The 13,729-nt window shown below is 38.8% G+C and overlaps 1 protein-coding gene across 5 annotated transcripts in view; it reads left to right on the top strand.

Moving 5' to 3' along the window:
• The window catches only part of kif21a (kinesin family member 21A), a 157,230-nt gene that overhangs the window by 115,525 nt on the left and 27,976 nt on the right, over positions 1 to 13,729 (top strand). For 4 of the 5 annotated variants that reach the window (XM_048553734.2, XM_048553737.2, XM_048553735.2 and 1 more), the window contains 2 exons: positions 2,604 to 2,624; positions 6,543 to 6,600. In XM_048553734.2, coding sequence (XP_048409691.1) covers positions 2,604 to 2,624; positions 6,543 to 6,600 — 79 coding nt within the window. The remainder of the gene's footprint in view (positions 1 to 2,603; positions 2,625 to 6,542; positions 6,601 to 13,729) is intronic. The other variant, XM_048553736.2, reaches the window with a different exon arrangement.

Genomic DNA, 13,729 nt, shown 5'->3' on the forward strand with positions numbered 1-13,729 from the left:
GCTGATTTGCCTTACCAGAATGAAACACCTCAGATTTATTTAAATTAAACTCCATCTGCCACTCCTTGGCCCATTGGCCCATCTGATCAAGTCCGCTGCACCATCAGTTTTTGGTGTCTTCTGCAAACTTACTAACCGTACCTCCTATTTTCACATCCACATCATTACATAAAATGAGGAAAAGCAGTGGACTCAACACCAATTGTTGTGGCGCACCACTGGTCACAGGCCTTTAGTCTGCAAAGCAACCCTGCTCCATCACCACCACCCTCTGTCTCCTCCCTTTGAACGAGCTCTGTATTCAGTTGGCTAGCTTCCCCTGGATTTCACGTGATCCAAACTTGCAAACCAGTCAACCTTGTGGGACCTTGTCCAGTACCTTGCTGAAATCCATATAGACAACTTGTACCACTCTGTCATCTTCAATCATCTTTGTCACCTCTTTCAAAAAATGCAATCAAATTAGTGAGACATGATTTCCTATGCGAAAGTCATGTTTGACTATCCCTAATTAGTCCTTGGCTTTCCAAATACATCTGAACCCTGTCCCTAGGAATTCCCTCCAACAACTTGCCCACCACTGATGTCTGGCTCACTGGTCTGTGGTTCCCTGGCTTTTCCTTGCCACCTTTCTTTAATAATGCCACCATATTAGCCACCCTCCAGTCTTCCAGCACCTCACCTATGGCCGTTGATACAAATATCTCAGCAAAGCGCCCAGCAATCTCTTCCCCAGCTTCTTACAAAGTTCTGGGATATACTTGATCAGGTTCTGGGGATTTATCTACTTTTCCTGCATCTTAAGATCTCCAGCACCACTTGTTCTGCAATATAGACATTTATCAAATATCATTATTTATTTCACCATATTCTTTGACTTCCATGTCCTTCTCCACAGTACATACTGACGCAAAATACCTGTTTAGTGGCTGACCCATCTCCTGTGGTTCCATTGATCTTTACAGGGCCCTATTCTGTCTGTAGTTACTTTTTTGTTGCCCTTAAAGTACTTGTAGAACCTCTTCGGATTGTCCCTAACTCTATTTGCCAAAACTATCTTATGTCCCCGTTTTGTCCTCCTGATTTCCCTCTTAAGTGCACTCCTATTGCCCTTTAATATTTCTCGAGGGATTCACTCAATCCAGCTGTCTACGCTGGACATGTACCTCCTTTTTCTTAACCAGAGCCTCAATTTTTCTAGTCATCCAGCATTCCTTACATCTACCAGTCTTGCCTTTGCATGAACAGGAATATACTGTTTCTGAACTCCAATTATCTCATTTTTTTGAAGGCTCCCCACTTTCCAACTGTGCCTTTACCTGTGAACAGTCTCCCCCAATCCACTTTTGAAGTTCCTGCTCACTACCATCAAAATTGGCATTTGAATTTTAACTTTTAGATCTGATCTATCCTCCTTCATAACTATTTTAAAACTAGTAGTATTATGATCACTTGCCCTAAAGTGTTCCCCTACTAACTCTGCAGTCACTTGCTCAGCCTTATTTCCCAAGAGAAGGTCAGGTTTTGCTGCTCCTCTGCTAGGTACTCCTCACATTGCGTAAGAAAATTTTCTTGTACACGCTTAACAAATTCTGCTCCATCTAAGCCCTTAACACTATGGCAGTCCCAGTCGGTGTTTGGAAAGTTAAAATCCCCTACAATTACAACCCTATTATTCTTACAGATACCAGTTCTCCTTACGTATTTGCATCACAATTTCCGGCTGACTATTAACAGAGATATCACAGTGAAGAATTGCATAAAGCAGCAGGTTCTTTTGCAGTATGCCATACATTCACCTTTTTGCAGTTCCTATCGTTTGATGAGCAATTGATTACAGCATAATTTATTGGCTGGTTAAAACATTTTATCATTTAATAAAAAGATAGCCAATGATGAGAGTAAATTCTAATTTCTTAATTTTATTAAGAATTACTCAATTATCTTGATATATAAGCAGAAAATACTCAATGCCTTGAAGTTCTGGCAAATGATCACTGACTTAAAATGTTAACTCTTTTTCTGTCCACAGATAATGTCTGGTCTGTTGACCAGTTGTAGCAATTACTGTTTACATTTCCAATTTCCAGCAGCTGTAACATTTTATTTTTCAATTATCTTGGTGCATGTTTCTTTAAACATTACTGTTTCAACCTGGTGAATCAGTTTTTGTAGTGTGTGCCTTGTAAGTTGTGGCTTTGCACTTGGAAATTTAAAATGGAAGTTGGTGGGTGGATTTTTATGCAATTAGTACTGCCTAATTATGAATACCCTGAGGTGCTGCATTTGGGTGAAACATCCAAATTGCTTGAACTTGAAAGTGTTCTTTTTATAGAAGTAAAATTCTTATTACCTGTTGGACTGTGCATCATTTAAGGGCTCTGACCATTCAAAATAATTAATTTTTTGAATACTAATTATGTTTTCAACAATAGTGTAATTCAACAGGAAGTGCTATGAATTAGCTTTAGATTTTTAAAAAATTTCAGCACTGGTTCGTTCTTGCTAATGATTCTCTAGGACAGACTTTTTTAAATTCAGTGGATTCCGTTTGATTCGTTTGTTGCTTTTCTTTTGTTTCCCCATTGCTATTATTTGCACAGAACTAGATAGCATACCTACTGGTAAGTTAATTGTGCCTACTGTTATGTGTAACTGCATGGTTTACTAAACAAGCTTGTATGCTAACCTTGCTGCATCTTTAACAACTGTAAATGTTTAAAGTCTGCATGCAGCATTTATGGGAACTGAATGCTGATCATCGTCTTTCCTGACTTACCACCACTGTTTACATCATGTGAACCATTGAAACATCATATACATGTGCTCCAGATGTTAACTACTGATCATTGTGGCAAAGTGTTGGCTCCATTTACACCTTTAAGTGTTGAAAATTTCTATCTACTGTATATGAAATCACTGCAGGCCTGGATTCTTTGTTTGTTACTCCTTTAACTAATTACTGTAATGGTATAGTTTATGGGTATTGTGAATGTATAATTGACACGTGGACAAATCTGAGAATACTTGTCTATTTATAGTAGTATAGACAAAATTAACGTATAAATACAAACTAACAATTTAGCTCGAGATTTATTTAAAATATGAATAATGTCTATAAGAAATTCTCTAATGGTTTCCTCAGAATAATTTGTGAAATTCATAACATATAATTATTGTCTCCATGCACCGTCATGGAAGACTACAAATCCTATATTAGGTTGTGAAAGTAATTTGAACACTAGCAATTTGAGTAAGTCCCCAAATTCTGATTGATAGTTATTATTTTTGATAAAAAGAGAGAGTAAATTACAGGTCAGGTGGTCTAGAGGTATGTATGGTGTAAACTGAGGAGCAGTTTTGTTGTCAGTTCAAGACTGCTAAGTTTTTTTAAGTGTAGAAGATGTTATCGGGCTAAACTGACCTTTTATTTGAAAATCAATATCTGCATTTGTCTAAATTATGCTGATCATCTTTTTAGTTCATTTAAGGTAACCATAAAACTATATTTTTTTTTTCTGTGGCCAATCCAAGCATTTTCTGTGTGAATTTTGGAAGGATATACAGGAAATTACCTGTCTACTCTTAACAATGATCTTAATCTTCTGGCCTAAGAATTTACAATTTGAGATGACCCATCGATCTTCAAATTTACAAAAATGCCTAATGTTAGTAATTGTCTTAAGGTAAAGTAACAATTGTTATGACTGAAGGCTAAAATTAAAAAGAAAGGAATACTAAATGCTTATCTCTAAAGTGGGATATCTATTTCCTGTAAGTTATTCAGTTTTCGTATACTTGCAGAGGTCTCCTTTCTGGCAGCCACCTGTAGAATTTTAAAGAAATTGGAATGTTACTACTTCACTTTGCCTGTCAGAAACGTTGCACAAAATATATGTTTTGATAAAGACCACCAAGTTCTTTTCATTTGCGACAAATGTGTCCTATCTCTTCACACGATAAATAAAAATCATTGTTCAAAATAAGCCTAAATGTGCTAACTAGAATATGAATTTCTCAAAAAAATTATGGTGTTGAGGATTGTTTCTGTGCAGATTTGTAGTTTTATACCAAAAACTGCAGTTTTAGTTTTGTGTAGCTATGCACCACTAATTCAGATTCTGTCAGTGCCTAATTTTAGAATTTGTCACAAGCCCCCAGTTCTTCCTCTTGACACTGACCCTTCCTGCTTTCAGTGCCTTACATATCCTATTAGCCTCCTTGATCAATCTGTTTGCATTTCGTGACATTGATATTTTTCACCCATGATTGAGGACAGATAACTTGTCCTGTAGCAGAGAAATGAAATCAGCTTGTTTTGTTTTCTTATCACTCTCTCATATTTCTTTTGAGATCTTCTAAATAAGTTCTGCCTCTAACATCTTTCAGCACTACTACGTTATCTTTTTGCTGATGCTCCATTAAAACTGGTTTCCAGCACAGTTATTTTGATTGAGCCAAACATGTTGTGAGTCAACATCACAAAAAGCCTGCATTGTGCTGTTGTTCGGTCATATTTAACTGTCTCTGGTACTTCCAGTGACTTTTGCATACTGCTTCAGTTCTTACGATATGTGGTCCTTTTGGAAAAGGTCAAGAGGCTTGAAGTACTAGAAGGCGATTCTTAAACATTTTGTTGCTGAACCATCTAGATGACGTAAATCAGAGTCTGAGAATTCAAAACTGAAAAGTTGCACGTGACATTTATCCAGTTGTATAAATTCCTCTATATTAAACTGTAGATTTCTACTATCTTTCACAACCCCATCCAACTGTTGCTATATATCTTCATGTGTAATTTCCATTCAACTAATGTTGAAAATTGGCATCCTTGAGTGTAGGTAAGAGAAATTGTTTTGCTTTTCTTCTCTCCAACACAGTGTACTAGGTGCATCTCCCAGGGCAAGAATCATTCAATTTCAATTTTCAGGGCACGTTTAAACTTGACTTGAAAATCACCTGAGAAGAATGGTCAATGGCTTGACCTACTAAGTACCCAGTTGAACGATTTTCTTTACTAGAGCAAGTAGGTGGATCATGATATTTTTATATCCTCCTCTAAATTTGCTTTGAAATTTTCCCCTGTTTGCCATTCTTCCACTCTAGAAAAGACCTGGTAAAATTCCTTTGTATGTGAAAAATGACCCAAAGTAGCACTAAATCACTTGCCTTCAGTATCATCTTCATTCTTCTCATTTTTCACGCGCAAAGTGTGTGGTAACCTTCTTTTTTAAAAAAAGCCATGCACCAGGATAAGCCATAATTTCCCTCAGTTTACACAGCGTTTATGTTCTCCCATGACTGACCCCAGAAGAATTAAACTTGCTTGTCTGTCTCTCCCTTGTTTAGATTAGATTCCCTACAGTGTGGAAACAGGCCCTTTGGCCCAACAAGTCCACACTGTTTGAATGATGGCTATTGACATTGAAGTTAGCCACAAACAACTGGTTTGACTACTTTGCCGGTGCCAAAGAAATCCTTTTGTTTATGAACGAAAGCTGTTTGTGTTCTAAGCTAATTTATTAAAATTGTAGTTAGGTTTTCAATTAAAACAGCTAATCATTTGAGTACCATCCTAATCAAATGTATCTGGAATTTAACTAAACTATAGCCCAGCAGTGGATCTTGCCTAAAGAAGATAATTTTAACAAATTGTGACTGCAAAATTCATAACAACCTTAGATGTATTTAAGTTTATTCTTTTTACCTCTGGGGTAGGGGATGAAAACTGAAATCTACAAAGCAAAAACAAATGCAAGTGTCAATACTATGGAGAACACAGCTGAAAATTTCTGGTATAACTACTTACCATTGTTATTTACCTCAGTCTTTTGCTGTCGCTTGTTAATTTATTTTGGGGAAATACATAATTAGTTTCATAAAATCTTAGCATCAATGTAGAATACCTGTTTTTAAATGTAACTGGAATTGTATTATTGACTCTAAACATTAATTTTTCGTGGCAGTTCAGTTTTGAAAACATATCTTAATTTTGTCCAGACAGTGAAAATTATGACTTAAGGATTTATGAATTTTCAGGTCACCAATCCAGAACAAGAACTATTATTCTCTCATTTCTAGGTTTTAGTGTGAAATTAATCAGTGTCATCTTGACATCAGCCAGTAATAACATTTTTATCAAAAATGCTCAGAATTGTTTGCTATTGAATCAACATAAGGTAAATTGGCCATGTCTGCATTCAAATTTTTGTAGTTAACATTTTCAAATTGTTACTAAGATTTCCATGTAATTTAAAATACAGAAGTAGTAACAGAATAATCTCTACTGTTTTTTCTTGCCATTCAGATGGCTATTGTAAACTAGTTAACTGTTGCTCTCGTGACTTGACCACCTCTGACCTTTACTGCTGAGTAACATTTCAGGTATCTTTTAAATTTCCTCACAACTGTTAGGCACAGCAAAAGCAACTAGCACAAATATACATCTAATTTTCGTCTACAAAATTTCTAAGCTTCTGATATCTCTGGAAACCTTGAATACAGGTTAAAGGATAACATTTACGTTTTCTAATAAATTTTAGAGAATGGAGATGAAAGCAGTGAAGAAGAAAATGTGTCTAGTCCTGCAACAGAAGGCAGGTAAGATGATGTTCCAGCAGTGCTCAAGAGTATTGCTTTTTCATTTCTGTATGTCTTCTAAGCTTTATCATTTCTTTAAAAAGTTGTCTGATTATTGCCATGCTGTTTTGCTAAGTAATTTGTTGAATGAAATAAGTTCAAGAATTTGTCACAGTTTTACAACCTGCTGTTAGCAAAGTTAATTTACTTAATACAAGTTTCTTCAAATGATATTATTTTTAAAACTAAATTTGCCTTTTACTTGGTAAATAATTGCAGGATATCTTGGAAGCTCTGGTACTTTTGTCAAGATGCGAAGCAGATGATGATTTACTCCTTCGAATAACCCAATCCTATCATTGCTAAATGTTAGCAAAAGTGTAATTACCAGCAGGGCAGTTGTTGACATGGATTCATTTGAGGAAATTCAGTTGTATTGGTTCTTTTAAGTTATAAATTATCATAAGCTCTGAGGACGGGTCTCTGGACCTGAACCGTTAACTGTTTTTTGTTTCACACACGCTGCCAGAGCTTCTGAGCTTTTCCAGTAACACTGTTTTTAGCAGTAGTTCAACATTGTTCAATGGTCTAACTCAACCTTCAGTGTGTCAATTGTATATTGTCTTTAAATTTGCTTATTCGTCTAGATAGGCATCCCGTTGTCTTTGCTCTATCTGCTGATCTTTAATTACACAGACAGGGATTCCAGACCTAATGCTTGCACTTTGCGAAAACCTTTTTGTTTTAGTGTTTTCAAGTTGTGTCTGACCATGAATTCAGATGACTTTCACTGTGCCTTTCGTGAGCTCAGTATATCCATAGTGGATAGTGAAATGCACAAAATTAGGTTGAGCATGATTTGCTTAGAAAAAACCGAAGTTTTTCTTAATGTAAATTTTCCCATATGACTCCAGTTTTTCCTGAATCAGTTTTTCAAGTCTTCCCATCACTGCAATTAAACTAACGACTGACTTTTTGAATAAGAGGGTTGCATTTTCAATTCTCTAAATCACTTGCACTATTTCTGCAACCAGGTTGGAAGATCTCCAAGGAGAATTGGGAAATTGGAATGATCTTGAAGTTTATGTACTGACCCATTTTCAGTTACTGTTCACCTAATTCAGTTTACCAACAGCATGACTTATTCATATTCCAAAATCATAAAAACCACCGTAAATGCACTGCTTTCCTTTCCTGATTTACCTTTGAATGAAAAGCTTTTGCAAGATCTGAATAGAAAAGGTAGCAGTTATATAGTAATATACCCACTTTTTAGACACTCTCAATTTAAAGCTGACTGGCTGATAGATCCTTAAAACATTTATATTTTGAAATGGCCCACTTGACTAATTCCTCTTGTTATGGTTCCTTGCCATGCCGAGTTTAGACTACAGGCTTTGAATGTTGAGTTTAAACTTAACTTGGTGATCCATGGAAAATGCCAACAAAACTACAGTTATAAACTTAATTTGTGTTCAGTGATTCACAATAGATCATCTACTTATTAGGTTTTGTGAGGGCTATTTCAGCTGTTTCAGTAAGTCTGCAAAGTGGCACAAAGAAGGTTAAATATTACTGTTTACCTAAGATTTGAATCTTGTTTGCACAAACTAGCTCCTTGAGCAAAAATTTCTGAAATCTGAAGCCATTCTGGTTAATTAACTATGGTTATTTCTGCATCCACCTATAAAGCTCCCATTTTATTTGAGACTGCACACTTGCTGTGGTGTAGTCTAGTTTAAATTGTAAACTTTGTTCATCCATCTTTGTCAGCCCGTTTCTCTAAATCCACTTTTTAAAATAACAGACTAATACTAAATACAATCATATGATTAGTACTTGAATCAAGGAGCATTGATTCATGTTTAGTTTTTGGACAACTGTTCACTTTCATTTGGAAGCTGAAGTACAATCTAAAAGGCAATAGGCTTTTTGTAACAATGCATTATTACTTCAAAACCAGCCATTGTGACGTTCTAGAAATAGCTTTTAGAAACAGCAATGCTAAAATTTGGATCTCCTTCCATATATGATCAAGACCATGAAGTGTACAGGGTATCACATCTTTTTAAAGCAGACTGCATCTAAGATATTGTCTTAAATGATGTTGTGACTAATTTATTTCCCTATTTCTCAGTTTTTCTTAGCGGTTGGAAAACACTTGTATTTGAGCAATTGTAGAATTTTTTTTGGAAATTGTGCCTTTGTCCTCTAATTGGAGGAACTAGATGGAAACAGCTTTTCAGTTGGTTTGAGAATTACTTAACTAAAGTGTCTGCAGAATCATTGATGAATTGTATTTTTGTGATGTGATTTATTATTGTCACATGTACCTAAGTACAGTGAAAACTTTGTTTTGTAAACAGTACAGGCAGATTCCAACATATAAGGGCATACAGATCATTGGCTGTTTAGACAGAGCAAGCCATACAAAGTTATGGCTGCATAGGTGGCGCACAGAAACATGATCAACATTAGATTTGAAATTTGATATGTCCCCTCAGCAGTTTAATAACAACAGGGAAGAAGCTATTCTTGAATGTGTTGGTATGCATGTTTAAGCTCGTGTATCTTCTGCCTGACACAAGAGGTTAAAAGAAAGTATAACCAGGGTGGGAGGGGTCGTTGATATTGGCAGTTGACCTGTGGCGACAAGCATGGGAGGTTGGCTTTTTGTGATGGTCTGGGCTGTGTATGCAACTTTCTGTTGTCTCTTATGGTCCTGGGCAAAGCAGGTGTCGTATGAAGGTGTTATGCATCTGGAGTGAGTACTTCCTGTAGCATATTTGTAAAACTTGGTGAGAGTCCTTACGGACATGCCCCCTGAGGAGGAAGGTGCTTTGTTGTGCTGCCTTGACCATCGCATCCATATGGAAAATATAGGAAAGATTGTTGGTTATCATCACTCCTTTGGAACTTGATGCTTTCGACCCTCTCCACCTCAGCTTCACAGGGGTGTGTTGTCCTCCTTTTTCTTCCTGAAGTCAATGATCAGTTCTTTTGTTTTGCTGACATTGAGAGTGAGGTTGTCATCATTGCACCATGTCACCAAGCACTCTGTGGTTGTTGACTTGCTCACCTGAGCTGGCTTGTTCTTGGTCAGGTGTTTTGTCACCATGCTAGATGATATCACCAGTGGAGCCTCTGATCAAGTGGCGTTATTTTACTCTGCTTGGAATTTACACTGTCTAGCGAGTTTTGAGAAGATTTGTAGCTCAGGTTGAGGTTCTGGATGTGAGTTTGCTCGCTGAGCTGAAAGGTTAGTTTTCAGACGTTTCATCACCATTCTAGGTAACATCATCAGTGAGCCTCCAACAAAGCGCTGGTGTTATGTCCCACTTCCTATTTATCTCTTTAGGTTTCCTTGGGTTGGTGATGTCATTTCCTGTTCTTTTTCTCATGGGATGGTAGATTGATTTGGAGTCAGTGTTTGTTGATGGCGTTCCGGTTGGAATGCCATGCTTCCAGGAATTCTCGTGCGTGTCTCTGTTTGGCTTGTCCTAGGATGGATGTGTTGTCCCAATCAAAGTGGTGTCCTTCCTCATCTGTGTGTAAGGATACGAGTGATAGTGGGTCATGTCATTTTGTGCTAGTTGATGTTCATGTATCCTGGTGGCTAGCTTTCTGCCAGTTTGTCCAATGTAGTGTTTGTCACAGTTCTCGCAAGGTATTTTGTAGATGACGTTTTGCTTGTTGTCTGTGTGCTGATGTTACCTAGAATGGTGATGAAATGTCTGAAAACTAACCTTTCAGCTCAGCGAGCAAACTCACATCCATTTATCAGAGATAATGGGAACTGCAGATGCTGGAGAATTCCAAGATAATAAAATGTGAGGCTGGATGAACACAGCAGGCCAAGCAGCATCTCAGGAGCACAAAAGCTGACGTTTCGGGCCTACACCCTTCATCAGAGAAGGGGATGGGGAGAGGGAACTGGAATAAATAGGGAGAGAGGGGGAGGCGGACCGAAGATGGAGAGTAAAGAAGATAGGTGGAGAGAGTATAGGTAGGGAGGGGATAGGTCAGTCCAGGGAAGACGGACAGGTCAAGGAGGTGGGATGAGGTTAGTAGGTAGCTGGGGGTGCGGCTTGGGGTGGGAGGAAGGGATGGGTGAGAGGAAGAACCGGTTAGGGAGGCAGAGACAGGTTGGACTGGTTTTGGGATGCAGTGGGTGGGGGGGAAGAGCTGGGCTGGTTGTGTGGTGCAGTGGGGGGAGGGGACGAACTGGGCTCCCCACCCACTGCATCCCAAAACCAGTCCAATCTGTCTCTGCCTCCCTAACCGGTTCTTCCTCTCACCCATCCCTTCCTCCCACCCCAAGCCGCACCCCCAGCTACCTACTAACCTCATCCCACCTCCTTGACCTGTCCGTCTTCCCTGGACTGACCTATCCCCTCCCTACCTCCCCACCTACACTCTCTCCACCTATCTTCTTTACTCTCCATCTTCGGTCCGCCTCCCCCTCTCTCCCTATTTATTCCAGTTCCCTCTCCCCATCCCCCTCTCTGATGAAGGGTCTAGGCCCGAAACGTCAGCTTTTGTGCTCCTGAGATGCTGCTTGGCCTGCTGTGTTCATCCACCCTCACATTTTATTATCTCACATCCATTTATACTGTCTTTTCTGCTATGGTGAGTAATGTCATTTCCAATTTTAATCTGTATGGTTTTGTATATGGTGTCCAAATCTCTGTTCATTTGATTGCATTACAGGTGAAGAACCTAGGTGCCTGTAAGAATTCCTGAGAGAGTCTTTTTGGCTTGGGCTACTGTATTTACCTTGTCCCAGTTAAACTGGCCTTTATTGTCTTAGTATACCAATATTAAGGAGAGTTTGTTGTGCCGTTTTTGCTGCTAGTTGATGTAATGTCATGGCTTGTTTCCTTCTTGTCTGTCCGATGTAATGTTTGTTGCAGTCGTTGCGTGGTCTTTTGTAAACCGCGTTGGTTCTGCATATGGGAATGGGATCTTTGTAAGTGTTTGTCATAGAGCAGCTATTATGGAATAAATTTATCTTTAACGGTCAAGTAGACAATCAGATCAACAGTACACTGGGGTCATCCATCCCAGGACTCATTGTAGAAGCAGTCATGCAAAGACTAGAACACACCACCCTCCCCTGCAATCAACCTAAACTTGGATCCGGTATGTAGACAACACATTTGTCATTATTAAACACAATAAATTAGAAGAGACCCATAACCTCATTAATCCCTGTGAATATGCTGTTAAATTCACAAGGGATGAAGAAAACAACAATTAACTTTTGTTTCTGTATGTTAAAGTTGACCGTATGACCAATGGAGAGTTCCAAATCTCAGTGTACAGAATAGCAATCCATACGGATCAAATACTCAACTTCCAAAGCAACCACCCCAACACCCGCAAACAAAGCTGCATTAGGACACTAAACAGGCCGGGACTCAGTGCAGCACCCTGGAACTAAGAGGGAAAGAGGAAGAGCGTCTATACAAAATCCTCACTATAAACAGATATCCCTGCAACTTCATCCGCAGATGCCTACTAAAGACAACAACAGGAGGACACAGTACACCCTAACACACTGCCATACATTAAGAACATATTGGAACTGACAACAAGACTCCCACAACCACTCAGAATCATGGTTGCCCACAAGCCCACAGCCACTCTAATCCCTGTAAATGTTTGTTGTAAAGACCCTATTCCTATGACGTGCAGAACCAACGTGGTTTACAAAATACCATGCAACAATTGCCACAAACATTACATCATACAGACAGGAAGGAAACTAGCTATCAGAATACATGAGCATCAACTAGCAGCAAATTGGCATGATGAATTCTCCTTTTTAATATTGGTACATTCAGACAAGGAAGGCCATCAGTTTAATTGGGACAGGTAACCATAATAGCCCAATCAAACATAGACGTACACTGGAATTCCTAGATGCATGGTTCTCCACCTGTAATGCAGTCAGTGAACATAGAATTGGACCCCATATACAAATACAGATTTAAACTGGAAATGACACTACTCACCATAACAGACCAGACAGTGTAAATTCCAAACCGAGTAGAATAACACCGCTTCATCAGAGGCTGCTCTGATGATATCACCTTTATATGACAAAACGTTTGGGCAACAGCCTCACCTACATCTCAAGCTACAGGTCTTCGCCAAAACTTTAAAACAAGCACTCTGTCCTTTTGTGGATTCTGACTTATTGTTTGTTATCTGGCCTATGACAGTGATGTCAGCACATCTGTAGATGACATTTGTATGAAATTTGGCTACAGTCATAAGTGTACAGGGAGTACAGGAGGGGGTTGAGATGTTGTTGTCTATCTTCACTGATTTACGGTTCGTGGATCAGGAAAGCTGAGGATCCAGTTGCCGAGGGTGGAACTGAGACCTCGGTTTGAGTTTTGAGATTAGATTGGTTGGGATTATAGTGTTGAAGATGGAGCTATAGTCCCTAAATAGGACTGTGATGTAGGTATCCTTATTATCTAGATGTTCCGGGGATGAGGGTACTGCTAGGGAAATGGCGTCCACTGTGTACCCATTTTGTCAGTAGGCACGGCATTTTGGCTTATGTATAAATGCACAGTGAGAATTTGCAATCGGGATAGGTGTAGGCCGTTTGGTTCATTGAACCGGATTTCTCGTCTCTCAGTCCAAACTGGCCTGCCAGGTATCGTGAGACTGTGACTGCTACTCCTAGAAACACCCTCACCCTTCCTTTTTACTAAATAGCAGGAAATACAGTTGTAATTGACTAGGTCTCTCCTCGTGTAACAGATCTGTTGTCCCATAGATGTCTGATGAAACTTTTTGCTGTGTACCCTCTGTACCAAGTAAACCTCTTTTTGGCTAAGGAGACCAAAACTGCACACATTACCTAATTACATCACTTGGTTTCACAAGGCCCTGTAGAGCTGCAGTAGCACTTAAACCCTGTAGGAATAAAGGTTAACATAGCTTGGGCATTCCTGATTCTTTCCTTAATTCTTGCTGCACCTCCATGCATGCTTTCAATGACTGTGTACTGGAAACCCAGGTCCCATTGTACATTAACATTTTCCAATCTACTTCATTTCAATAATTTTTTTTGTCCGAATTGGACAACTTCACATTTATGGATTTTTTTTGCATTGCATCTGCCATGGTC

Source organism: Stegostoma tigrinum, chromosome 25, assembly GCF_030684315.1.
Source record: "Stegostoma tigrinum isolate sSteTig4 chromosome 25, sSteTig4.hap1, whole genome shotgun sequence".
NCBI lineage: Eukaryota > Metazoa > Chordata > Chondrichthyes > Orectolobiformes > Stegostomatidae > Stegostoma > Stegostoma tigrinum.